This window comes from Astyanax mexicanus, chromosome 1 (assembly GCF_023375975.1).
Source record: "Astyanax mexicanus isolate ESR-SI-001 chromosome 1, AstMex3_surface, whole genome shotgun sequence".
NCBI lineage: Eukaryota > Metazoa > Chordata > Actinopteri > Characiformes > Acestrorhamphidae > Astyanax > Astyanax mexicanus.
Window position 1 is genome coordinate 69,550,981 of NC_064408.1, and position 27,742 is coordinate 69,578,722.

A 27,742-nucleotide genomic window follows, 5' to 3' on the forward strand; every position below is an offset into this window, starting at 1 on the left:
AGCTGTGGTGTTTGTAATTGTGAATAAAGTAGCACTAATAGCAGTAGAAGCAGCAGTGGTAGTAGTAGTATAAGAGTAAAAATAATAATAGGAGTTGAATTAACACTAATAATCAGTTGCAGCAATATCATTAACAGTAGTAATACTGTTAGTATTAGTTATTATATTACTCATATTCATAATAATCAGTAGTAGTAACAGTAGTAGTACAGACAGTAGGAGTAATACTGGAGCCTGTGCTAAATCTGTGAAGCTTAGTTGGAGTGTAGCCTGACTACTGAGTGAGCCCTTCCCAACCCCCAGGGACAGACAGCCACACCCTAGTGAAAACAAACCAAGCACAGAACACTCCTTGCTGCCTCACAACAGCAGTTCAGGGACCAGGGCGGGACAGGGAAAGAGGGTATTATGAGCAGGTTTGTTTGTGTGTGTGTGTGTGTGTGTGTGTGATGTAACACTTTGCTCTAGTTCACTGAAAGGGCTGACGTCATTCTGACGTGATTTGGAGGCGAGCAAAGCTGAAAAGAGGTTTTTCACTAAAGTAATTTTCCATTTCCTACTGTATATCTCTGGCTATAAAACTGGAACATGGTTGAAAGGAAACAAATGGAGGAAGTTGGTCCTGACAGGGAGTGATCAAATCGGCTCGGCTCTGCTTCATACTGCAAATCATAACAGCTCATCCACTCTTGAAACTGTAGACGTCCATTAATGGGCTAAAAAGAGACTAACTAAATATAGAATCCATTTACTAATTTAACTAATGAAGATACTGATACGTATTTAATATTTATGAATACTTATGACCATGAAAGTCCATTAGGTAGAAGCTAGAAGAGGTAAACGGTATATGGACAAAATATTGAATCCTGCTTTTGTTGGAGTAACTGTCTCTATTGTCCAGGCAAGCCTTTATAATAGATTTTGGAGCATTGTTGTGATGATTTGATTGCATCTAGTGGCAAAACATTTGTGAGACCAGAATGTTGGATGATCACCACCCCACCTCACCCCACTTCACCCCTCACTCCTCAGCTTATCCCAAAAGTACTGGATAGAGCTCCATCATGCCATAGAACAGAGTTCCACTGATGCACAGCTTATTATATACAGTTCAATTTAGTAACAAAATAAGCAAAACTACAATATGGACAACATTGCTAATAGCTGATATTTTTCATGTTGTCGCTGTCCAGTGAAAAACAAGTATCTCCAAAACAGCAACTTCACAGGAGAGAGAAAAATCCTTCTAAACTTTTAATAGAAGTTAATGTAAAAAGAGTTTATTTTAGGTCATTTTAAGTATTTCTATTCTTTTATTCATCAATACATTTTGCCACAGTGTAAGGGACTGTCTGTTTGTTCAAATTATGTAGTACTAATATGAAAATGTCATACTGAATCTGTAGGGTTAAAATGTGGTAAAATTACTAAAATGAAAATATTTCAGCTTTGTACTCCAGCACCACTCTGTTTGTTCCTGACTATAATAAATACACCATTATATATCAAATACTGACATTAAATGGTGGTCAAATCTAAATGTTTGCCCAGTACTGGTATGATTCCTGTTAAATAGTGCATACAGTTATTAGCTCACTAATTTTAACTAATTTCAAACTAAACAGAATCAATGAAAATCGGTTGATATCCACCAATACTGATAGACCATCATTATCATCCATTTATTCTGATTCATTTTATTCTGATTCATTTAAACTGGAGTGACAGGAGCTAGCTGTTGTGCCATTGGTTGACCTGTGTGTTGATATAAAAGCCAAGGTAATACACTAGTAGTGTCTGTATGTATGTGTCTCAGCTAATTAATGATACAGAAATATAGAAGATGAGGTAGATAATGTCCAAGTCTTAATGTTTCCTTTGTGTGTGTGTGGCTAGCCTGTTAGCCATGGGCTTCCTATTGTTTTTTTTTTTCTTTCAGAGGAAAGGGTCAGGTTCAGGTGAGAGAGTAAGTTCAAACTGCCTAGAATGGGGTGACCAAAATCCAGAAGATTGCTGAGTTCTGGGCAGTTGTCCTAAATCCCAAACTCTAACATGTTTTTCTTAAAAAGTAATTGATCCAGGTACAGTAATAAATAATACAAACAGGCTAAAGGAAAGTTGCTTTCACTTGTTTATGTCAAATGGACAATGCAGCTGTGGAAGTTATTTTTTAATTAAAAATTGTTTGTGCGGTGCACTTTACAGATTTAATACTATTTTACCTGATCAAAAAAGTTTACACACTTTAACACACCTGTCACCTGTGCATAATCATTTTTGTGTCTTATTTCATTCATTTAATTCTTCTGACATGACACATTTACCCCCGCTCTATTTAAATATAATATATTGTCTTATATGTTGTCAAATGATCAAATCAAATCGAATCCTAACATAATTTGAGTAATTTACTGTTCACACCATGAAAAGACAAACAGTCTATACCAGTTGTATTTTGAATCAACGATCTGTTGTAATTGGGCAAGTAATAAATTGTTACAGATATGGTAAATGAAGTATTCCTTTAGAACATCTTTTAATATGTCCTTAAGGGCGTCAAATGAGGTTCTTCTGTAAATAATATTGTTTAAAAATCAATTTGGCACATTTGTTTTAAATAGGGGGCACACTCTACTTGATGTAAAGTTTTTAAAAAAAATGCGGGGTCCCATAAAACATTGAAGAAACTTAAAGAAAAAAAAAGAAAGGACTAAAACTATTTTTTCCACAGCACTGGTTCAAAAACACCTGTAATAATTAAGAGTGTACAAGGCTCATCACAGTGCTGTGCTCCAACCTGAACTGAATGAGTGTAAGAGAAGACTGGGGAAGGATACGCGGTGTGCCCTCGGTCCGGCAGACCAGGTAGAGGCACGCTGCTATGACGTGGGTCATCTTGCGTCCTCTTGTCAGGTGCTTGCTCACCACCATCTTGAAGAAGTTGAAGGCTGTGTCCAGGCAGTGCTGGTTTAGCTGTAACTGACTGCCCAGACTGTGTATTTGCCGTTTCCCTAGAAATACACACACACACACACACCATTAGAGCATGACTTCACATGCAGGTGTTTGGTTTTCCAGAAGCAGTGATGTCATGTGAATGGTGCACATCTAGACAAGCTTTTAATGGCACTTGGAGAGGAAGGGGAGTGAAAACACCCTGAGGTTCCCTGGGCAGAGAGACAGCTGTTTTCCTCCCTAGAGCGAGACCATCTGCAACTTCGTCTCACTCTCTTACACTCACTTCATACACAGGAGTTTGTCTGCTCACTCACACACCCGTGACGCAGGCCAAGTTGTAATTCAATTGACACATTGAATAAATCAGTCTAGGACAATCCCAAAGTGTGTCTGCATGTGTTCAGTTTATTAAAATTAGGACATAAAACTGTAGGGCAGTGATTTATTTAGCACTACCACTAAACAATAATGTATAGTAGTAAAAAAACAAAAACACATTTTAACTCTTTTAAGAAACAACTACAACAAAATCTGCAATAAAAAAGATCTATTGTTACACATTTTTAGATAAAAGGTGTAATTCCTAGAAAACATACGTTTGTCATTTTTTAGACCTTAAAATGTCTAATAAATTGCCTTTTGTTTGGTAAAAAAACTAATTTAAAAAGGTTTTTATTGATGGACAATAATAATGAATGTTGGTAGTGGTTGACGGATGCTTAGAAATGTATGTTTTTACTGTACTTTAGAAGGGCAGAATGTTTGAATGTGTGATGGACTAATTCTGCATTTTATATTTACACAAAATATTTGTATTACATTCATTTCACTGCATTTGTCATACAGTACTCAGTGGCATACTAATCTGCAATGCAAGGCTAAAACTAACTAGCAACTGAGCCTGAACAAGACGCCACAAGCCATAAGGAAGGAAGTGATGTTGTTTTTTCTAATATTTTTCACGTATTTATCCCCTGCTGCTGACATGTAAACATTTATTAAACTATAACATTTTGAATGACATGAGCAGACCACATTACATTAGGGAATAAATAATAAATTATTATTTTGTAACTGTTTTTTAGAAACATTTGTCCACACCAATAAAAAAATGTAAGCAAACATCTTACACCACTGATATGCTTCCAATATAAGTGTTCATCCCTAATGTTTACCAAATGTTATACTGCTGCCGGATTGGCAAGTCTCCTTCCAGAAACCCTTAATTTTTTATACGGCTACTGTCAACACATGAGCACTGGAAGTGCTTTAAACCAGCTGTCATTGGTGGAAGCAGTCAGGTATCAGATGCAAGCACTAAAGCAGATGTTCAGAAGAGGCTGAGACAAATGAATAGGTGGAGTCCATCTCCCAATAACCCCTGGCACGGTGCTGAAGGGCTACGGAGTGGAGCGGCGCATCAGCATGCCAGATGCCAAAAATAACTCAAAAAGCTTTTAAGAGTGTAATCCCTCTATTCTGGTGTGTGCTGGCCCTGCCCTCTTGCTCTCTCTTTCGCACTCCGCCAGCCCGCCCGAGATCTGTGTTGTTTTCATGCTGCACGCGCTGCCGGATTAGTGGACAGCTCCGCCGCAACCTGGGCACGTGCGTCTGCGTGGCAGCAGGGTTACGTAACCGTGGCTCTCTGTCTGAGCCCTGGGAGCAGCTGTTAATACAAAGGCAGACAAAGTCTCTACTTTACAAGAACTTTTGAGACTTTCTAAAAAGATTTCCTAAGCATTGTCTTATCCTTTTCATTAACTTGGGCAACAGTGTATCAGCCCATCTTTCAAAAGAAAAGAAAACCTTGAACCTTAATGTATGTAATTACATGTATGTAAAATGTCTTCACAAAACCCATTTACAGTTTTATTAAGATTCTGACATTTGTATGTTCTTATTTGTAATTGGTTCGTAATGATCATAATATGCATATTTATTCTCTATTTCCTCAACTTTGATATGTAATTAACCCCCCCCCCCCCCCCTGTTTTTTTCTTTGATTCTGTTCCATTGGAATGCAGAGATTACTAACTGAAAAAATCTATAAAAAAAGATGTTAACAAAAAAAGAAAAAGCACATAATAAATCTGACGTTTTAAGAACTTAATACAATTCTTAAAAATATATTTGTGAATTAGGCCTAATACTGGTAGTACACTGACATGCCAAATGTCATGGAACAGGAAATAGTGTTGTGTCTCAAAACTTTTAATTTGTCCCATGGAAGGTAAAGAACACTGCACTGACCTGTGGGATGTGTGTATGGGATCTTCTGCACTAAATGTGGATGTGAGCTGCTTTTCTGTTCGCATGGGCAATTCTAAACAGAAACTGTTGCTCACAATTTTGTTGTGGCATGTCAGTATATGTTTCAGATGTTCACATACACAGACATATAGCACACTGGGTTTATGTAAGGCCTGAACACAAGTCCTCTTTACAAGCTCCCATTTAGTTTAATAAAGACATTTACAAACATAGCCTGTAGCGTCTGAGTGCACATAGGGGAAGCATTGGTCAAGGTTTTATATAGACCACAATTACAATAAAGTGCACCATGGACTGCAGTTCACAGATATATGCAGACATTCAGAAGCAAAGCACAAAGAAATTCAACAAGAAATTCAAATTAAGCTCCTGCATCTAATGCCTTTTTTTCATTCAGGATATTACAATATTTGTAATATAAAAAAAAGGAGTCAAGCACACACGTATTTGGACAGTGACATTTTATGTAATTCTGCCTCTACACACCACCTCCCTGGATTTTAAATGAAGCAGAGGCTGTGTAGTCTAATAATGTAAGACAGACTTCCTTTAATTTAAGAGCTTAAACAAAAATACTCTTCATTTTCATAGGCTCAAAATACTCAAAATCTAGAGACTATTTTAATGCTTAAATGCAAACCAAACTTTTGTCTGAAGTCTGGAATTCACAGACATCAGCAAATATTAATATTCATTTTGTTCTTGAGATGCTTTGCCAGGCCTTTGCTACAGCCACATTTTATGTGCTGCTTGTTTGTAGGTCTTGCTGCCTTCAGTTTTCAGTACGGTGAAAATCATGCTCAATTGGATTGAGACCAGGTGACTGACTTGGGCATTAAAGAACATTTAATTTCTGGTTTATCAGAATTTAACTGAATCACAGCAGAAATTAGGCCTTTATATACTATCAGTTGACATTTTGTGTTTATTTTAAATAAACACGACTGATTACTCTGATATGTGTTTTCAGCCTAATGATGGCCTGTATCAATCAAGTTGAAGATTTTCCATGAAATGCAAATTCAACACTTATAATCAACCCCAGACCTTTTACATCCTTAATTTGCTTTGAAATAATGGAACAGACCCCATAAAACATTTGAACAGTGAACTACCCAATTACTTATCAGCCTGTAAATTTGGAGGGACTGTATATAAAAAAGCTATACTGACTAAACGGCTGATGCAATATTTTTGTGTAATGCACCCTAAAGTAGCTGCACTGAACTGTCAAAGCCGGGCAGTTCGCTGAGTCATGCTGTTAAGTGAAGTGTCTAGGACACACAAAAAGGTGGTCATCATATGTGATTTTATGTGAGAGTACATCTCTGACAACTGTGCTCTCTCTCTCTCTATCTCTCTCTCTGTACCTCTGTTATTACACATTTAGACATTATTTATTTATTTTTTTGAATTATATTATATCAATCAATTTTGCACTATTTGGTTCATACAGTGTAACATATCTAATTAGGCAAACACCATACATAAAAATCAGGCCATGACAATGCAAACATATCATTAAACCGATATCAGCATTAGAACAGCTCAATTACTTTACATGGTCTCAGGGGATGTACCTTCATCAAAAGCTTAGTCATCCCTTGGCCAGAATTCTGATGTGTAAAAGATAAACTGACTTCCAAAAGATAAGGTAAAATCCAGGGCTGGGTGATATTGTAAAAAAAAAAATCAATAAAAATATTTAATTCAGTTACATTTTGCTACATTTTAAGAATATCAAGTAGTTTCATTAAACTTTACAAGTAAATTTTATATTAAACAAGTTGCAAAATTAATCTTCTTAAATTAGGTATCCTCTGGCATGTAAAGATGTAAAATCTTGATTATCCCATTCCCTTTATATCCCAATTAAATTTGATTAATCTAATGAATTCAATTAACCTTCTAGCAACAGTTAGGATAACACATTTTATGCAGATTTTTATTTCCATCTTTTACACTTAAAAAAAAAAAGCCTGAAGCTAAAGTTTGGGCACCCTGCAGGGTCAGTACAGTAACAGCCCTTTGGTAAGTATCACAGCTTATAAATTTTGTGCCCTTAATATTTAATGTGTGCAATATTTGTACCCATTCTTCTTTGCAAAATACATCTATTTCTATGAGTTCTGTGAGACTGCATGCATGATATTATAATACTATAAGATTTGTGTCTGGTGACTGTAAAACCTTGACATGTGTACCACCACTCTAGGGTCATCTAAATTAATCTGAAGGTCTTTTGCAAGGTCTGATTCTACAAGCAGCTCTCTCTAAAAGTTTTTATGATCTCCCTTGATCTCCATCACTAGTGTTAACTACTTTAGTGTCTTAATGGCATTATGAACTAGGAAACAGCTCCCTGAAAGAATTTACTATTGTTGTTTAGCCTTTTCTTTTTTATAAAGCTGTGAAATTTCCTAATAATGCCTGTAAACAAGCAATATCCCTAAGAAGCTAATTAAGGTCTGAGAGCCTGGAAAAAGTTCTCTGAGAGCTTTATTCTCTTGGGGGCCCTGACTTTTACATGGTGAATTTTTTTCACTATTTGTAAAATACAAAACAAACTAACCTGGATAAAAATGTTGAAAACATCTTTTCATATTTATCAAACTGCATTTTTTGATAATTGTATACTCTTCTCTCATTTTATCGTTTTTCATTCATTTTAAAATGTCTAGTTTTGGTCTCTGGTATGAATGAATGCCATGTGAGCTGTTTTTTTTTTTTTTTTAAAGTGCTCCGGTGTTTCTATTTAGCCCTGCTTTAGTTTACTGGATTATTGGACTCTGAAGACAGGTTTTGGGCTCTTGCTCATGAACATTCATACATGCACACATATCACCTCTGATGCCTACCTTCCTTCCCCCACAGTGAATTTTACAGCTCTAAAACTCAAAGGACTAAAATGATTTCAGAGATTCAGCCTTAGTTATAAGGATATAGCACTGAGTGCTAGATAAATTTAACCTTCAAACTTCACTTATTGTTATCAATGTCGCAGTGCAAGCGTAGGCTGCCCACCGCAGCGCCGCTCTCCCTGCGGCCGTGTTGATTTCCCCCACTTCCAGCAGCCTTGCGACGCCACTCTCCCCACGGGACCGACGTTTCTTTTAGCTAAACTAACGCTACTAAACTTTTACTTACAATCTTGCAATGCAATGCAAACACAACTCAGAGAGACCTATAGTATTTCTTTTAAGAACAAGAAAGTATATAGTATTTCTAGTAAGAACAAGAAAAAGTGGATTTAAGCGGAAGGAGACCTTTAACTTTTAACAATAAATAAATGATAACTAAATCTTTGGCATGTCACTGCAGAAGCTTTGGTCCCCACTGTTTGTGAGTAAGAAAGAGATTGATTGGTTACTCACCGTTCTGAAGCGTCTGAACACGTGACTCTTTTCCAAGGCTTGTGTGAAAGCTGCTGCCCAGGACTGGGGCCTTCACAGGACCTGCCACAGAATATTGCACAAGAACACATCAGCCAAACTATAAAGAGCAAGAGCTAACCCACATCAAACAACAGACCCACCTGCAGAAGGGGGTTATTTGAACAGGTGTTGCTCATAATGCTGTAGTAGGTTCCAAAAATGTTCCCAAACATTTTATATGCAGGTCATTTCAGGGAAAGTTCAACTTGTTCAGACTAGAATAAAAAAATTGAGATTTTACAATTGGAGTTTTCAATGACAAGAATTGGGTCCACCAAGCTTCTTTAAGTAAAGACAGTGGGCAGTAGTCCTGTATATCCTCTGGAGACTCTGCATCCTCATATGTGGACATTACATTTCTGATTTTCTGCACCATGATACTTACTTCTTTCAATATTCTTTTCAATATTTAGTAAATAATATATTCAGCAGAGGCCCTGTACAAATTAGTGATATTAAAACATTGTAATTACAAGAGGAGCACGATATTGCCCAGCCTCGCACCCAAATAATAGCTGCTCTGTGGTTGTCCTTTGGGGTCCTGACCTGAAATGACGATAATAAAGTATGCAGAGAAACAGAGGCACTACAGTCTGTAATTATAGAACTAAAAGTGCTTAGTAGGGCTGATAAAATGGACAGTGGGTGCAGAAACTAGGAGGAGGGGTTAATGTTATAACTGCCTGGAATAAATGTACATGTACATGCATCAGCTTTACTAGTTCTACTTCTTCTACAAAACATTTTAAGCATTTTTAAATGGCTATGTCAAGACATTGTCCCTACAAATGTCTTCCAGTCTTTGTATGTACTGGCCCTGTGCTGTAACTCCATCTGGTGGATTCCAGTGTGAGATATAAAAGATTAACCAGAATACAACTCTGCCCTCTTCTGGTTACTGAGGACATTTACAGCCATGCTAGTCTCAGAGCAAAACACTTGACACTACAAGTCCAGCCACAGAAACTTATATATTCAATATCAGGTAGAGTGGCATAAGTGACTAAAGCTACTACAACTATATATGAAGCTTATTAATAAATAACAACTTCATGTAAAGATTTTTGGTGAATACTTTAACGTATTTATTCATAACTCACACAATAGTCTGGGGTATGATGTGTTATGCCTTCAGCTGTACAGGCACAACATTTTTTACTTGAAACTGAACACAGCTTTTAGCCGATGCTCCCAACAGGCTTACAGTGCTAGCAATAGAGGCACTGCATTTTACATGCAAAGAAGTAGCTATTTTTACACCATTAACAAGCTCAACTAGCTCCACACTTTATTAGTAGAATTTTGATCTGCCATTTAAAACGCAGCACTAAGAACTTTGAATGTGTACAGGTAGTTTACTAAAAAAAAGACTGTTTCATACACACAGTACATTTAGCTTGTTCTCCGGGTGCCGCCATCTTGAAATCATATTTTTTGCAATCCTTCATCCTACCTATTCCTTGTGCAAGTCAGGTGACTTATCGTGACTTAATTTTAAAATGGTGGTGTCCAGAGAACTACCTCAAGGTACTGTGTGATTAAAAAGTATGTTTAATAAACTATCTGTGCACTTTCAAAGTTCTAAATGTCAGGGCCCTCAGAATTCTGTTAATAATAAGTGTGGAGCTACTTTGAGCTTTTTAATGGTGTAAAAATTGCAATTTCTTTGCACTGGCAACACTACGCACCTACCACTAGCATTGTAAGACTGTTGGGAGCATCAGCTAAAAGAACTGTATTTATGAATGCTGGGGGGTGAATGGGGGTGGGCTATTTAACAAAAAGTATTATTAGCATAACAAGCAGTATTAGCATTAGCCGCTAACCGCAGCGCTAGCCCTTTCACCATTTAGAGCTGAGATTATCGGACTCTAGTTTGCGTGTTTACAGTGTCAAAACAAGCTATGTGGGACAAATCGCTAGCTAATAGTGCCCTGGCTTACCGGAACCTCCAGTGTTATTCAGTGTAGCGCTAACCACGCTAGCCACGCTGCTGACTGCTGCTAACTGCTGCTAATCGGGCTGTTGAAAATATTGGAAATTTAAGCTTACTCTGTCTTTTACTCTGGTGTGCCTTAGTCCATAAAATACGGTAAGTTTCTTTTCTGGAAATGTGCTTTCTGTCTGGTTAACATTTACAAAAGTGTCAAATTCCCCTTTGGTATAATTCTACAAGAAGAAAAGGAAACAAACCAGTTCAATCAAAACAAGCATTGTCAGGAATGAAAGACTTTCTTTTTGATTGAAGTTCCATTAAATTGGGATGCATCCATTTTTTTTAAACACTCTCCAGGGAGGAGATTTTAAAGAACTGTGGGCAAATCACAGCTTTGATGGTGGCTGACTGGTTATACATATTTTTTACAATGCACTGATATTGCATTTCACTCTTTTACACCATAAAAATGGCCTCAAGGGCAAGTACAAAGAGCAGAAGAGGCAAGGCGCAAAGACCAAACATTGGCAAACAACAAAAGTAGCAACAGTCTGTCATTCTGTATCTCCTTTACTCTATTAGTGGTTTACCATCAGTTGTAATCCGGTTCATTACCTTTTCTTTTTCAAAGCCAGTGATTTTATGAGAGAACACAAGAACAAAGACAGCCGTGTTTGTTGAATACTGAGCACTTGATCAATAAACAATTACACTGTAAAACAGGAGAGCCAAGCCAAGTCACAGTTCCAAGACCTTAATTAGAGATAACAATGGAAAGCTGAGTTTCATAACAGAAATAATCAGATGTTTTCAAGGCTTCAGTAAAGTCAGAGAACCATTTTATATATCTCCAATCTCTTGCTACAATAGGAAAGCTGGAGGAAAATATATACTATATACTAGTGCTGCACAATATACTAAAAAAAGTATCTCGATACTTTGTCATTAAAAACGGTACAATACCCCATTTATTTAGTACTGGTGCTAAACAAATGTGAGTGTTTTCAAATAAAGTGCCATTTCCAAAGAGTGCCACAAGGTGGCAGTGTGCGCGCGCAGCACTCCAGCACTTGCCTTCTCTTTGAGAAAAAAGAGGATATGTTTATTTTTTAAATAATTAGGCCATAAAGCTCAGCTGCTGCAACAGAGATTTATTTATTTTTGTGCAAATACGTTTAATAACTCAGCAGCTGTTACAAAATATAATGCAATTTATTTACTTGATTCATTAAGTTAAAATTGTTTACATGCTGTAAGGTTGTGCTCAACAGATAGCAAACACTGAATAAATATTACATTTTACGTTCAATTATCTGTTATTCCATTAATTTTCCTGATGTTTTATTTTTTGCCAAGGTATTGTTTCAGTATCGCTATTGAGATATTTAGGCAGGTATTGTATCAAAAGGCGTAGTTTTGGTATTATGACAACACTACTATATAATATATATATTATTTTCACATTTTAGGTCTTGATGATACAGCTTCTGCCTGCTGCAATACAAACTCTACATCATGCCATATTATTAGTATCAGTATCAGATAATATCTGTAACAATATAATAATAATAAGATTACCCAGATAATAACATAATTTAAATCTAAATTAAATGTACTACATTTAAAATAATAGTGAAAATAGTCATGATAATTAAGCTGTCAGTACTACTATTATACACTTCTAACACAGACTAAACATCTTTTCCTTTCTAAAAATGTTCTAAAAGTGTGGGTGGTAAATTCATTAACTCAGCTTCTTTAGTTTTGCTTTTTCAATGTTCTATATGTTCTTACAGTTTGTGTGAAATATGACTTCAGCTATGGGTTTGACAGTGAAGCTACTGTTTCCGTTTTCTGTTTCTGAAAATGTCATAAATCAGTTTAGTATCTTGGCCTACAAGCAATCTCTTGTTTTCTATAGCTTGCATGCTTGGTTTTCTTGATTTATTGACAAAGATATGTTATGGTGCAGGTTTTCATTCCAGCCAAGCAGTAGCACATATCATCATATAAATGGATTTTTTTTTATATATATATAAATGGATAAAATTTTAAAAAGCAGTGCATTGTTATATTTACATCTAAAATTTACTGTATGCAGGTTTGCACATTTGAACATTAATATTCAGCAGTGACATTTACATGGCAAGTTGGTTTATTAGTATTTCTTTATGAGCAGCTTTATTTTAATAAAAATCCAAACAAAAAAACTGCTCAGACTTCTGCTTAACATTACAATACCACTATAACATTTCTTTTAAAGTCCTGGATAATCAAGAAACCGAAGATGGATATTAACAACAGCTTTAAGGTTGCTTTTCTATAAGACACTCCGAAAATGAATGCCTGCTAAATATCAAAAGTGTTCATGCTTTTAAATGCAAGGTAGAATATAGGTATGGATAACTGTTTAAGCACAAATGTGAGATTTTTATAGTCAGCAACTGTGTTTTGTGAGTCAGTGTGAAACCAAAAAGTATTAGTATGTGAAATGCCTGATTTTGATGAATAAACCAAACGTTTCTTACCATCTGCAGAAACAAACTGGCCAATGGCAGAGGCTCCCCCTCCACTGTTTTCCACAAACTGGACCTCAGACACTATAATGTTGTCCTCCAGTACAGAGCCACAGGCTGTACACACAGCGCTGCCCCTGGCCTGGTCGATGTCAATGTCTGCTCCACCGCAGTTCTGACACTGCCGAGAACTCATACTGGCTGGAGTGATGATGCAGTCAGAGCTGAGGATGAACATGAAATAACATTACAGTTAATTTGCTCATTTTAGACCAGCGGTTCTGAAATTTCTGAGATGATATACCACCCACAATCAAAGTAAAACTTCCACATACTTAAACCTACAAGTCATTTCAAAGGGATGTGATGTACACAGGTAACTATTAAATACAATGCTACAGATGTTATAGAAATTATTATTTAAAAAAAATTATAGATCTAAAAAAAAAATAAATGCATCAATTTTTCTTAAGTCATCAAGCCGATAACTTAAATACCACCAGTGGTACACATATCACAGACTGAGAATCACTGTTTTACATGATGTCTGTATCTAAATTGGAAATAGCTAACTGACTTGATTCCTTGCTATCCAGGTCCATCCAGGTCTATGTAAAGCATTTTAATCAAATAAAACAGAATTCCGGATTACTAAAGTTAATTTCAGATATGACTGGGTGCCAACCTGCCTCACAATCCTGCTGTAAGCAGCATTTCTTTTGTTTCAGAAACAGTCTACGTCTATCTAAGCATGTTGCATAATAGTAGTAGTATCACAATATGTCAGGGTCATCTCTTCTTCAGGGTTCACTGTCTAATATGGCACTTGTTGGTGAGATTAGAGCACACTGAAAAGATTTTATAAATTTCCAAAATAATCCACTGCAACGAAATAACTTTTTGTAACATTCAGCAGAAAGAAAACAACAGTAACTTACCAGACTCTGATTTTATATACAATTATGATAATATAACAAAATAAATAGCATAACTTAAATAATGTACAGTACCAGTCAAAGGTTTGGACACACATGCTCAATCAATAATGTCTTTTATTTCATTTATTTTCTACCTTGTAAATTAATATAACATACATGAAAACAATTAAGGGACACGTATGGAATTACATAGTAAATAAAAAAGTGTTTGTTCTCCACATTCCCCTAACCTAAACCGGATTACTGAGCTTGGTGATTTAGGATGAGCTGGAACTCATCCTAACTATTTTTCAGCACCTCCAGAAACTCTGTCAAGACTCTGAGAAAACTATTCCTGGTGACTCTGCCTCATAAAGACACTGAGATTAAAATAGTGTGTAAATCTGTCCTCAAGGATAAATGTGGTTACTTAATATATATCTAAAATATAAAACATATTCAGTTTTTTGACACTTTTTGTTTACAAAATAGTTCTGTATGTGTTCCTACATAGCTGTAATGTCTTCTATATAAATTTACAATGTAAAAATCATAAAAAAGAAGAAATCACATTGAATGAGAAGAGATGTGTCCACATGTTTGGCTGGTACTGTAGGTAGCAAAAATACTCTAATACATTATCTACCACAATACTAAAGTGCAAAATATTAATTCATATATAACTTAAACTGCAAACGTATATAATGATATAAAATACAAATGAAGCCTCGCAGCATATAGCAGAACATATAGTTAGTTACAAAGCAATTGTCTTGCATTAAAGACAGAATAGTGATAATATCACCAGATGGATGTTTGAGTCAGGATATATTGAGTATCAAAGCATATGGTACACTCCCTAGTAGTGCATAGTATTACTAAATACAACAGTGAACACATTTTGTACGTTTTTACTATTTAAATTTCATTGTATTACACTTTAAAACGAAAAACTCATATTCTCAAACATATATTCTATAAGAAACAATACAGCTAGTTTAATCGCATTTTATCGACAGCGGGTCTTGAACCCAGGTCCTCCGCACGGTGTAATACAGCTCACTAACACTGCACTCTCCCGCTCAGCCACCCGAGACACTCCCGAATTCACCCACTTATTACTAAAGAGTGACTAGCTGTGTTAGCCAGCTAGCTGCTGTATATTAATGCATCCCAACAGTGTATATTGTTATTACGGTTTATAGTTGGGTGTTGTGGTTCATGTTTGTGATATATTGACGTATTCTTAGAAGTATAATCACCAAGGCATTTAGGTTAGTGAGTTAGGCTAGGTAACCGTATTACAAGCTAATTTAGCTTCTTTTTTGCAGAATTTAATCTATACTTATTGGTTCTAATCCTCCTTACCCTAGTATGTTTAATACAGTTAGCTAGCCAATATAGATAACTAGTTAGCACTACTGCCTAAGCTATACATGATAGCTTTATGTTCGTTAGCCAGTTAACGTTAGCCACTCACCGGCAACGGAAGTAAACAAAGACTGTGTTCAGTACAAACTCTCCTATAGCTGAGTCTCCTAAAGCCTGCACTCAGTCACAGACACGGAGTCCGTGCAGAAAGAGAGCTACTGCATCTTTAGCTATGGTTTATAAATGCTGTAGGTCAGTGTCGCTGTGATAGCATAGCTCCATTCAGCGCTGACAGTGGGCTGTGCTGTTGATGCTCAAACTGCACTAGTTCAGCGGCTGTGGATGGAATGGTCCAAAAACAGCGCCATCAGGGGAGACAAGTGGACTGGAAAAACACACTTTGGAGGGGGATTCTCAATCGCTTAGGTTAATTTGGAGTTATGATATTTTTTTCTTTATGTAACTTATGTAACAAATATATTTTTATGCAGATATTGTTTTATATAAATATAAGACAAAAAAAATAAAAAGGATGAGTCTCTTTGATTTTACCAAATTGAAAACCTCTGGAATATAATCAAGAGGAAGATGGATGATCACAAGCCATCAAACCAAGCTGAACTGCTTAATTTTTTGCAACAGGAGTGACATAAAAAATCCAAAAGCAGTGTGTAAGACTGGTGGAGGAGATCATGCCAAGATATATAAAAACCGTGATTAAAAAAAATACAAATATTGATGTCTGAACTCTGAATTTAAAACTTTATGAATATAAACTTGTTTTCTTTGCATTATTTGAAGTCTGAGAGCTCTGCATCTTTTTGTCATTTCAGCCATTTCTCTGCAAATAGATTTCTGCAAATAAATGCTCTAAATGACTATTTGGATTTGGATTTTGGGAGAATTCCGTAGAATAAAACGACATTAAATAGCAAAATCAGAGAAACTCATTCAGAAACTGAAGTGGTCTCTACATTTTTTCCAGAGCTGTATGTTTCTTTAAGTGGCGGATTTAGCAGATTTCAAGCAAATGTCTCCCCCTACAGTGGAGCGTACCATCATAACTGTTACCTAGTGTACTAGTCCAGCGCTCAGCTGTAAAAGCGCGCACTTGAGAAGGTTCTTGAGTTTTATGTATTTATTTTTTAATAAATCGTTTTTGCGCTGAGAAAAAAAACATCAAATGCCGTTTTTATTTCATGTGTTATTTTTATTAATGATAGTTTTCGTTCATGCGAGTAAACTTTACCTACCCGTGTAGGGACTCTTATTGTGTCGGGTTTTTTTCATATGTTTTCCTAACCTGGAAACACACTACGCTGGAGTTTCTCTGATGTAAATGTATGAAAATCGCATTAATGTGGTGCACGCGGGGTTAAGCAGGTTAAGCGGACTGATCTAAACGCATTGTGTAAAGATGCGATGGACTTGGAACAGCTTGAGCTCAGTCCAAGAGTCAGGAATGCTCTGAGAAAGGGTAAATCTGTTCCACGGAGGCGTGTTGAGGGGAGAGCTGTAGCTACAGGCGTTGTATATAACGTTGTTTTTACTGTGTCTGTGTTTTCTCTCAGCCTGTGTGAGATCGGTGAGGGAGGTGCTGAGTGTTTCTGCTCCGGAGCTGCAGCACAGACTCGCTCTCCTGTCTCTGAGGGAGGTGAAGGAGCTGCATGCTGCTGCCGCCGCTGCCTGTAGGAGCTCACCACCCGTCACAGGTAGAGAACAGCTCATACTGGGGCTGATGCTCACTGATCACCGCTTATCAACCACTGTGCAGAGCAGTGTTCAGTACCAGCACTTCTCCTGGAGATCCAGACGTGTTAAGCTCATCAAGTACTTCTTAAGACATTAGACCAGAGCTCTTCAACTTCAGTCCTGGAGAGTTACTTTTTTAACATGCTAGTTTTGAGGTCTTCCTGCACAAATACAACCAGCTGAAATATACATTCCACTGATTTTTTCAACATTGCTTCATTCTAAAAATAATATACAGTCTATTCTAATAATATATACAGTCATGGCCAGAAATGTTGGCACCCCTGAAAAGTTTTTGTTTTGTTATTGTTGTTGTTGGCCTTTTTTTGATTATAGGTAAATAACTTTGTTCCAGGCATGTGATGCTCGTTTAAACTTACCTTATGTAAACCACACTTGATACCAGATAAAATAGAGAGGTGTTGACTCAGTTTTGAATTGTGTGTCTGTGTGTGCCACATAAAGCATGTATAACAGATAGAGGAGAGGAGAACTGTCTGAGGACTTCAGAAACAAAATCTCAACGTTACAGGTCAATCTCCAAAGATATTAGAGACCTGGACTAGTTTGCAAAAGAACAGTAAACTAAAAATTCCAGTTAAGAAGTGTAAAAAAGCTTTTTGATGGTTATATGATTCATTTTAGTTATTTTTTCCGATGGAGTGCAACCAAATATTAAGTTAAAGGTGCCAATAATTTTCTCCAACCCTTTTTTTTGATTTTTTTGTGAAATTATATTAATATTAGCTTTTTTCCCCCCTCATTTTTGTATTGTTCCAATATACACAAACAATAAACATATATTTAACAAAACATTTGTAATTGCAATAATTTGCCAACACTTTTGGTATTGATTGCATCTGTTATTAATGTCTGCATCTCTTGGGAGCTTTTATCATAGTACCTTAATTAACTGTACCCAGCCACAGGCCTACAGTACATAAGTCATCATGCCTTGTTTTCACTTTTCACATATATAACAAATTGGACTTGCTCTGTTACAGCTTTACAGTTGGCTCGTGGAGAATGTCCTTCCTTGGAACCCGGACACAGACTTTCGCTGGCCTGTCCTGTTTTGGATAATCTTTTGCGGGGTGGTCTTCCTCTGCGTGGAATAACAGAGCTAGCAGGTGAGAGTGCTGCTGGAAAAACCCAGTTTGCACTGCAGCTTTGCCTCTCTGTCCAGTATCCACAGGAACATGGGGGACTGGGATCAGGTAAGGCATATATACTTTCCATATATTTAGAATTATGTGGTATAAGAACAAAGATTCTTGAACCACAATAATCTTTATGTGCATATTGTACATATTGTTTATACATTTTTGGATATATGGAATATTATTATGCAGTCTGTTTTAAATTTCACTAACTAAGCCCGGTCCACAGTTTGACACAGAATGCATTTGATTTTATCCATGGACAGGAGCTGTTTATATCTGCACTGAAGATTCTTTTCCCATTAAACGGCTGCGGCAACTCATTACCCAGCAGGCCCGACTCCGCCCAAATGTGCCACAGGCTCTGATCCGCAGCCTCCGCTTCAGTGACAATATCTACATCGAGCACACTGCAGACCTGGTGAGACAATACAGTGTTCTGTGTGCACACTCCTCAGTAGTATACGTGACATTGTGATGGTGTTGTTTACTTAATTCAAGTTTAGGCAACAAGATAAAATAATACCCTGAGGTACTATAAAATAAAACTATGAGATCATATACTTTCCACAGCTTTTCCAAATTTTCAGATTCAACCAACTAGCTGAAAATAATGCTCTGTCGGCTTAAAATTTTAGAAAAATCTTGGTCTTGATACCAGAGTTTACATACAACCAATAAACTAGGAGGTCCTATACTCTGCACAGCTTTATTTTTAGTTTGTAAGGATTTTTTCTATCATGTGGGTTTTTCCATTCAAACTTTTGTGGATGTTTACTTTGGTATTTAATAACCAAAGTAATATTTTAAACAATGTTTTCTGACAAATTACCAGTATTGCATTTAAAACAATAATTTGTAACTATTTTAGTATAAAATTGTAAAGATATTGCAAAGAATAAAGTACAAAAATGTGTTGTGTGTGTCTGTAGGAAGCTCTGCAGGCGTGTGTGTCGCAGCGGGTGCCCATGTTACTGGAGAGAGGTTTGGTGCGTCTGGTGGTGGTGGACTCTGTTGCTGCCCTGTTCAGAACAGAGTTCCAAGCTGATGAAGCCATTGAGAGAGCACGCCACCTGCTGGCCTTTTCCAGCACCCTCCATCGCCTCAGCCATACGCATGCTGCACCTGTGTTCTGCATCAATCAGGTGTTTATTATTCTCTTTTAGTCTCTGACACACAAACACGCGCGCACACACGGATTGATGCTTTATTGATCCTTTATTGATCCCCGAGGAAAAATTCTTGAAAAAAATTGTAGCACAGACACAAATAAAAAAACTTAGAAAAACTCAACAAAAAATACAAAAAGAGACGGAGCTACTGGAAAGACAGCCATTTGCATCAACGCCAGAATTACAGGAGTGGCCAAAATGTACATAAATATAACCGTTTGTCAATAAATTGACATCACAATTAACTTTCTCAATATTTACTTTTTTCCCTCGTCACATAAAATGGAAAAAAGTGTACATACAGCTCTGAAAGAAATTAAGAGACCACTTCAGTTTCTTAATCAGTTTCTCTGATTTATAGGTATTTGTTTATGTAAAATGAACATTGTTTTATTCTATAAACTACGGACATTTCTCCCAAATTCGAAATAATAATATTGTCATTTAGAGCATATATTTACAGAAAATGAGAAAAGGCTACAATAACAAAAAGATGCAGAGCTTTCAGACCTCAAATAATGCAAAGAAAACAAGGTCATATTCATAGTTCAGAGATCAAGTTTTAAAAGTTCAGAAACCATTATTTGGTGGATTAATCACAGTTTTCATGGCATGTTCTTCTCCACCAGTCTTACACACTGCTTTTTACTATGCATCACTTATGATGCCCTCTTTATAATAAAATATGCACACACTGCTCCCATTGCCAAAAACTAGACAAAATATATGCAAATTAAGAGGTATATGCTTATATTAAGCCAAAAAATGCCAATGGGGTGAGCAAAGTTTTATTAGTAAGCTTTCCATTTCTAAAATAGGCAATAGGCAATCTGAAGTTAGAATGAAATCAAGCAAAAAGCATTCATCTTTATTGCTTAAGTTTAGACACAAGAATCTGAATTGCTTATTTTGATTTCAAATGACTTAATATAATGTGAAAATACAAATTAAGATAATTATTCCTGAAATAAGCAAAATGATCTTACACTTAGTATGATTAGTAAGAAAAACATTCTTATCAGGGAAAAAAATAAGAAGCATTGGCTTGACATTGGACATTTTCACTTGCTAAGATTTTGTTTTGCAGTGCAAGGCTATTATTAAGACCTTCTACTATAAGTTGTTATTTGACATATGCAGTGCAATAAGCAGAATTACATTTGATTCCATGATTCTAAAATAGTTCTGTGATTGGACAAAAAACATCACATAATAAAATGGTTCTTTACCAATTTAAACACTCATGCATCATCTTTTTTTACAAATATGTTTTTTAATGGAACAGAGAGTGGTTTATCTGTGGCAACTTAAAGCTATTCTCCTCATTCTTACTTACTAGGTATCAGATGTTGTGGATGGTCCCAACCCAGGACGCTGTGATTATGGGTGAGATATTTGATTGTTGTTTGTTGTGTCTAAATTTATGTCAACATTTTGTCTATTGAAGAGCTTTAATATTTATCTGTTGCAGTTTGTAAAGTTCTGTAAGGGATGAGTTCCTGTTTGCTCTCTGTTTTTCAGGCTGGTAGACAGTAAGGTGCAACCTGCTCTGGGTATTGCCTGGGCCAACCAGGTGATGGTGCGTCTCATGCTGTGGAGGCAGGAGGGCTGTTTAAGGTCAGGAGGTCGGACTAGCGCTCCCCGCAGACTGGAGGTGGTTTTTGCTCCACACCTACCCCGGGCCAGCTGCCTGTGTGGAGTATGGGAAGAAGGAGTCAGAGCAATTCCTGATGAAGACCTCGGTGAAGAGCTTCAAACCACTTCATGATGGCACTTCCAGTAGAGACTAATCTTTCAATTAGAGAATCTCTGGAGATAAAGGACTCAATCTACAAATTGACTGATTTAAAGCTTTTTTTTAACCAAGCACCATCATATAAAATGTATTATTTCTATAAATGCTGTGTATTTAATAAACATGATTTTATATCCCTCTGCTCAGGTACCTGCTGGGTGACCATTTTTCTTCCTTTATTTTTGCTATTTAAGCTCTTCAGTAAACTGCATTATATATTGTTTAAAAAAAGTAGAGATGATTTTTATTAAACAGTTTATTGGTTGACAGCTTAAAGCTGAAAAGTTGCAACAGAAATATACTAAGCTTTGAAAATGGATAAAAAAAATACAATTTACAAAGCCTTTGTCTGTAGTAAAGCAATGCTGGAACAGATCAATATAACTGGACTCTCTAATGCAGCATTTACACAGTTACACACAGCACATTCACACTTTAATCAGAATAGCTAGAAAAAGACAAAGAAAGACATTTCTGTAAATATTTAAAGGAAAGTTTTTCCTTTACAGATAAAGTCAGAGAGCAGTGAGTACTCTCTCGAAAACTGGTACAGGAAGAGTCAGGTCTCAAGCGTTCAACCTTCAGTGGCCAGTGAGATTAGGTGTGGGTTTGGCCATGCAAGGATGTGTGTTTGTATACGGAAGATTAGGTTTTACACTTCTAAAGACTTTTTAAATTGTTAAATTCATAGTGTTGTGCGCTTATACGACTGGTAACAGCCCTGGCATTAGCTAGCAAGTGTAAATGACTGTATCTCGGTTATAAAAAAAATTGTGCATATAAATTAAGTTTATTCAACATCAGCAGGGATGGTCATTCCAGCACACTGGTACTAGTATTAAACAATATTCTGTCTCTTTCCCACTCAGAATTCCTCTGCTTTCAGTTTAGAAACAAAATACGGACTGCCACTAACAAATTGACCAGGTTTAATAAAAATACTTTAAAAACACAGCTAATCTGGACCTTTTACCCCTCAGATTATGCTTCCAGCAAAATTGGCACCTAAATTACACTGTAATGAAACTTTAATTTATTTACTTTTGTAATTTGATATAATTGCTAATTACTAACTAATGAAATGTATATTAGCAATAGAATTTGTCCTACACCGAAAAAGTAGGCTTTATAGCTTTAATAATTGATATATTTTTGAGTAAAGGGAAAGACACTTACTGCCTGATTTGGCTGCTGAGTCCCAAATGTGCAGCAGCGGCAGATCAAGGGGCATTTATTATCAAGGGGTATTATTTATTTCATTAGTCACTCCTTCTGCAAACAGTTGAATCTCATTAAAAAAAAGCTTACACTAACAAAATGTTTACACAGAAAAAGAACACTTGAAAACAAAATATATTAAATACATTAAATATAATAAACTTCGTTTATTATTCTTTTTTTCTATAAAACCTATATTCTCTAAAACCTTTGGCACAATGAACTTCATAAAAATCTCATTACCAATTTTACATGCCTTTTTACTGTACATAGACAAAATACTCTCAAAAACACAACATGAGAAAATACAGCATTTACAAAATACAGTGCCACTAGTGTTTGGGCATGGAGTTACATCCTGTGGTGGACATAACGCACAAATCACACTTGAGTTAAAGTAGCGATACAAAAGAGTAAATATTACTGCAGTAAAAGTAGACTACCACTTAACCAAAAGTACAACAGTATTTGCCTTCAAATGTATTTAAGCACAGACATTCCCAAAACCTATCATTCTATGCAATAAAAAAAAACCTTAACTACCAATTATATTTACTTTAAACTGTCCCACACTGTTAATGTATGTGTGAATGTGAGATTTCAGTTGAAGAAAAAAAGTCGTAAGGAACAACTCAGTATTCAATAGTGGTGGCCGCTCTACTATTAAGATTATAAATCTTATCTAAACATATTTGGAATATGAGGCTAGATTGTCTCATTCTACATTTTAAACAATAATTACCATTTTTGGTTTAGAGGGGCTATCAGATAATCACAAAGATTACCACCTGGGCTCGGTAAAATGTAATGTGTACAAATTTTACAAGTTACAAGTACAAGTTACACAAGATAACCAGTAGTAACTGGTATAAAATAGATCCTTTTCAGTGATTTCATGAGTAATCAACATAAGGAAGACTAATTACCATTAGTAAACTGGCATATTGTTTAATTTCTCCAGATTGCCCTTTTTACCACCCTGTTAAATGTTCTCACTCTTTTAAAGGCCTGTGTTTGTTTGGTATGTGTTTAACAAGTTTCCCTATAAAAAAATTACATTTCTTCCTAGTCGATTAAATAAATGAAAGCACTGAAACCACGCAAAATTTACTTGAACTTAACTGTAACTTATTGCTACCTTTAAAATAAAGCATTAAGACACTTACAATCATTTCAGGACACTCACAAACAGAAGCTAAGGAACCACTCAGGCCAGTTATAGGTAAGTTTTCCCGCCTTTAGGAGTGGGACATACCATTCCTGAAGTTGTGGCAGGGAGGTATTTCGTTATTTAGAGTCATATTTTAGCCTTATGTTTCTGCCGTGTGTTTGATAGGACATTTATTTGTTTATGCTTCAGTGTTTATCCCATGCTTTAGTGTTTATAGCCTTCTAGTTCATTTATATCTTTGATAATTTAGCTAATTGAAGATTCCTTAGTTGGATTGTCCTGAAGGGAGGGGCTAAGACTTTATAAAGGAGGTGCAGCAAGCATAGGTATCATTTGGAGAGGAGAAGCTATGAAGCTATGAAGCTATGAAGCTATGAAGCTATGAAGCTATGAAGCTATGAAGCTATGAAGCTATGAAGCTATGAAGCTATGAAGCTATGAAGCTATGAAGCTATGAAGCTATGAAGCTATGAAGCTATGAAGCTATCCATGTGGTTTTGTATTTTCAACTATTTGTGAGAGACTTTTCTCTATTTTGCTACAATGTGAGTATAGGCATAATTTCTATCAAGAATAGAAATTAAGCATTGTGATTTGGTTTGTGTAATTCATTCATTTATCTACGCTGTAAAATTGTTATAATATATGGTTACATCTTTTTTTACAATTTGTAGTTGTATTTTAGATAGTACACAAAAAAAACATGACTTAACAGCATTTTTACAAGAATGTATGAGCAGACTGAGCTTAAGGCAATTTTACAGTGATGCAGTGTAAGTGTTTTACACTGAATTGTGTGGGAAAACTAGAAAGGACAGCCTGGATACGCTATCTTTTTTTCTGGTGGAAAAGCATTTTTTTCACCATAGGATGCCACTCGCCTGATTATACTGTAAAAAAAAAAAAAAAAAAAAAAAATTCTGGAGCCCAGTAAATGTTGGTGCCCTCCTCAAAACGAGAAGATTTGACCTAAAATGATCATTTGTGAACTTTGCTTAATTAAAACAGCAAATACAGCCCAATATTGTTTGTTTTAAGAAATGTGTAGAAACATTGCATAAACATTTAAGTAACGTTAATCAGATGTGAGCCCAATAATCTTTGCTCATTATAGTGAGAATATTTTACCTACTGTTATACCTTATAAAATGCTTAAACTAATATACATCCTAGTGTTTTGTGTGTTTTATGTTCAGAATTTAGCAGTTTTTAAACATTGCATATACATTTAAGTAAAGTCAACATGACAGAATTGAGCACGCCTAACAAAATATTTGAAGACTGTTTGAGAAGCCAGATGTAAAAAGACACTGACGAAAACTTCTGAAAGCTATCATATAACAATTTTTAAAGAATGGTTAAATATTACGTGCACAGTGACTATTTTAAGTGTGTGAGGCATGGCATCTGTGTAGTTTGAGACACAGCCCATGATTGCACTTCCAGTAGAGACTGTTTTAATTAGAGAATCTCTGGAGATAAAGGACTCAATCTACAAACTGACTGATTTAAAGCTTCTTTTTTTTTTTACTGAGCACCATCATATTCAGTGAATGTAATTTGTCCATGAATGCTGTGTATTAAATAAACATGATTTTATATCCCCCTGCTCAGTTACTGGCTGGGTGATCTTTAGACCATTTTTTTTTGCCCTTTGTTTTTGCCATTTAAGCTCTTCAGGTATAGTCAATATCCAGAGTTGGTACAAAATACAGTGTACAAGATGTTGCAGTAACAGTTACACATTCACACAGTAACACATTCATCATAATAGCTAGAAAAAAAACAGAAAATACATAGTTCTGTAAATATTTGAAGTAAAACTCTTTTCTTTGCAGAAATTACAGATTAAGTCAGAGTGTGGTGAGTACTGTTTCCTACACATTCAAAAGACTCTCGAAAACTGGTACAAGAAAAGGTCTGGCTGATCCACATGGCATTACCTTTAGCTCATCTTAACTTTGGATTAAGTGATCTGGAGCAACCCTTTAGGTTTGAGGCATTTAAAACATTAATCTTGCTCATTTACAATGATAAATGAGGAAAATATAAGACTGTCTGTGTGCAACAGGAGCTTCACAGTGCACCTGCACCACCAAGCCGTGGAAACGCACTCTCAAGCACCAAAACTTTAGTGGCCAATGAGATTAGGTGTGGGCTTGGCCATGTGAGGTTCTGTGTTTGTATGTGGAATATTAGATTTTAAACTTTTGAAGACTTTTTTTTTTTTTATCCGTAGTGTGTTGTGGGATTATACGAATGATAACAGCCCTGGCATTAGCTAGCAAGTGTAAATGATGACTGTTGTGCACATTGCATCTATTAACTAGCAAATAGAGACCAATGCAGCTTGAGGACAGAGTAGAGCTATTAATATGAAAAAAATGGCGTATCTCTGAAGTGTGTTGTATTTTTAACTATCTTGTAGTTATCGCAGATTGCAAAAGTATGTTAAATAATTTTATCCTCATCAGAGTTTATCTCTGATATAAAAATAAAAACCTTATTTGTATTGAATATGTACATTGCCATATTTTATTTACGTTGTAGTGATGTTCTTGTGTATAAAGGGCTATTTAAATAAATATAATTAATTATATATTATTTGAGGGGAGCACATGTTGTCTAAAAGCATTGTGAGTGTTCAAACCCTTATGAACATTGAATTAGTGTCAGACTTTTTCCACTAACCTATGCCTGTAGAGGTATGTTAAATAAAAGTATGTTTTTTTTGCTATCTGGGACATAAGAAAACCAGCACAAACTCAAAATAATGCTTTACAGTGTGGCTATTAACAAGTGTTCCAAATACATCTCTTTTAAAGGGATTATTTTAATGAATAGACTCTGAATCTGGCTTTAGATACAGTTCTGTGGTACAACCTGATGTTGAAAAAAAGAAAGCAGACACACAAAGAAACCCCATCAAACATATGACACAGTTTGTCAAATAACCTTTATTTTATTTTAAACATCCCATAGGTCACAATATATGTTTAGATTCTGGCAATTGTTTAAGAACTATTGCAACAACTTTCAAATAAAAATAGAATGGGGACATTACTTGCTCTTTCTCCTCTTCTATGAGCATTTGCTTGTTTAAAGACTAAAACTGCTGCAGTGCCTCTGGCATGTCCTCCTCCTCCATGACTAACAATCTAGGAAGCACTACAGTGGACGGAAGCATGTGAAGATTGAGCTTTAAAATAAGGCTGGTGGGCAGGTTCAGTTTTTGGAGAAGGTGGGTGAGCAGGCTTGGCTTTTAACCTGGAAGGTGGGCATGTCCGAGGTTCTGATTAGGAGAGGAAAGTCTAGCCTGCTGCAGCTGTGGGGATAAAAATGATTCTGGAGCAGATTTGAAGTGTCCCAACATTTGACCTCCAAAAAAAAATCTTCTTAAAAGATTGTTTTGGCATTGAGGGCAGTGGTACTGCCCAGACATCTTTCAGTCCAAAATACATCAGCATATCCTGAACTCTGTAAATAAAACACCAGTTTTTGTTAAGCATGTCATAAATGCTTAACATATGTGATTCATCCTCACACAAATAAAGTTAACTTTAAAAATACAATGATTTATTTAAATGCACATCTAGGTGGCTTTGTAGTCTGTATAGTTTTGGTGGTTTAAACTGTGGGCATATAGGACAGTGATAAAGATTGCAGCAATGTGCTGCATATCCTTATCTTAAATTGGCATCCAAATGGCACAATAAAATGGTGCACCCACAAAAAAAAAAAAAAAATCAATAAATGCACAATCAAAGATGTTTACACTGTTCATCCAGATGTCAACACTGAGCATTCACCTTAAAACCTTGTATTTAAAAAGGCTATTTTGTAAACCAAAAAGGATAAAGAACTTCTGTGAAAAGTGACCCGACACCCCAGTTTTTAGAATGAATATATTAGGCTCAGCAGGGATGGTCGTTCAGCACACTGGTACCATAAAACACAATATTCTGTCTCTTCTCCACTCAGAAATGCTTCTGCTTTCATTTTAGAAACAAAAAAACAGACTGCCACTTTAACAAATTGTCCAGGTTTAATAAATATACTTAAAAAATA

The 27,742-nt window shown here is 35.9% G+C and overlaps 2 protein-coding genes across 4 annotated transcripts in view; one reads left to right on the forward strand and one right to left on the reverse strand.

Annotated features, from left to right (window-relative positions):
* Nucleotides 1–15,756, reverse strand: part of brf1b (BRF1 RNA polymerase III transcription initiation factor subunit b) — an 88,973-nt gene extending 73,217 nt beyond the window's left edge. Inside the window, exons 1-4 of one of the 2 annotated variants that reach the window (XM_022663992.2) lie at nucleotides 15,516–15,756; nucleotides 13,131–13,342; nucleotides 8,607–8,687; nucleotides 2,841–3,014 (exon numbers count right to left, since the gene is read on the reverse strand). In XM_022663992.2, the coding sequence (XP_022519713.1) occupies nucleotides 2,841–3,014; nucleotides 8,607–8,687; nucleotides 13,131–13,314 (439 nt within the window). In that variant the 5' untranslated portion in view covers nucleotides 13,315–13,342; nucleotides 15,516–15,756. Of the gene's footprint in view, nucleotides 1–2,840; nucleotides 3,015–8,606; nucleotides 8,688–13,130; nucleotides 13,343–15,515 lie in introns of those variants that run through there. The other variant, XM_049482161.1, reaches the window with a different exon arrangement.
* Nucleotides 15,757–16,512: 756 nt separating this feature from the next.
* xrcc3 (X-ray repair complementing defective repair in Chinese hamster cells 3) lies at nucleotides 16,513–21,435 on the forward strand. 2 transcript variants are annotated; one of them, XM_007230926.4, is made up of 7 exons: nucleotides 16,513–16,883; nucleotides 16,978–17,118; nucleotides 18,163–18,288; nucleotides 18,585–18,739; nucleotides 19,251–19,463; nucleotides 20,830–20,876; nucleotides 21,012–21,435. In XM_007230926.4, exons 1-7 carry the CDS (start codon nucleotides 16,829–16,831, stop codon nucleotides 21,256–21,258), a joined length of 984 nt encoding a protein of 327 aa, XP_007230988.1. In that variant the 5' UTR covers nucleotides 16,513–16,828; the 3' UTR covers nucleotides 21,259–21,435. The 2 variants fall into 2 exon arrangements, with proteins under 2 accessions (XP_007230988.1, XP_007230987.1); XM_007230925.4 differs by having other exon boundaries at nucleotides 16,517–16,883; nucleotides 18,163–18,375.
* Nucleotides 21,436–27,742: the final 6,307 nt, after the last annotated feature.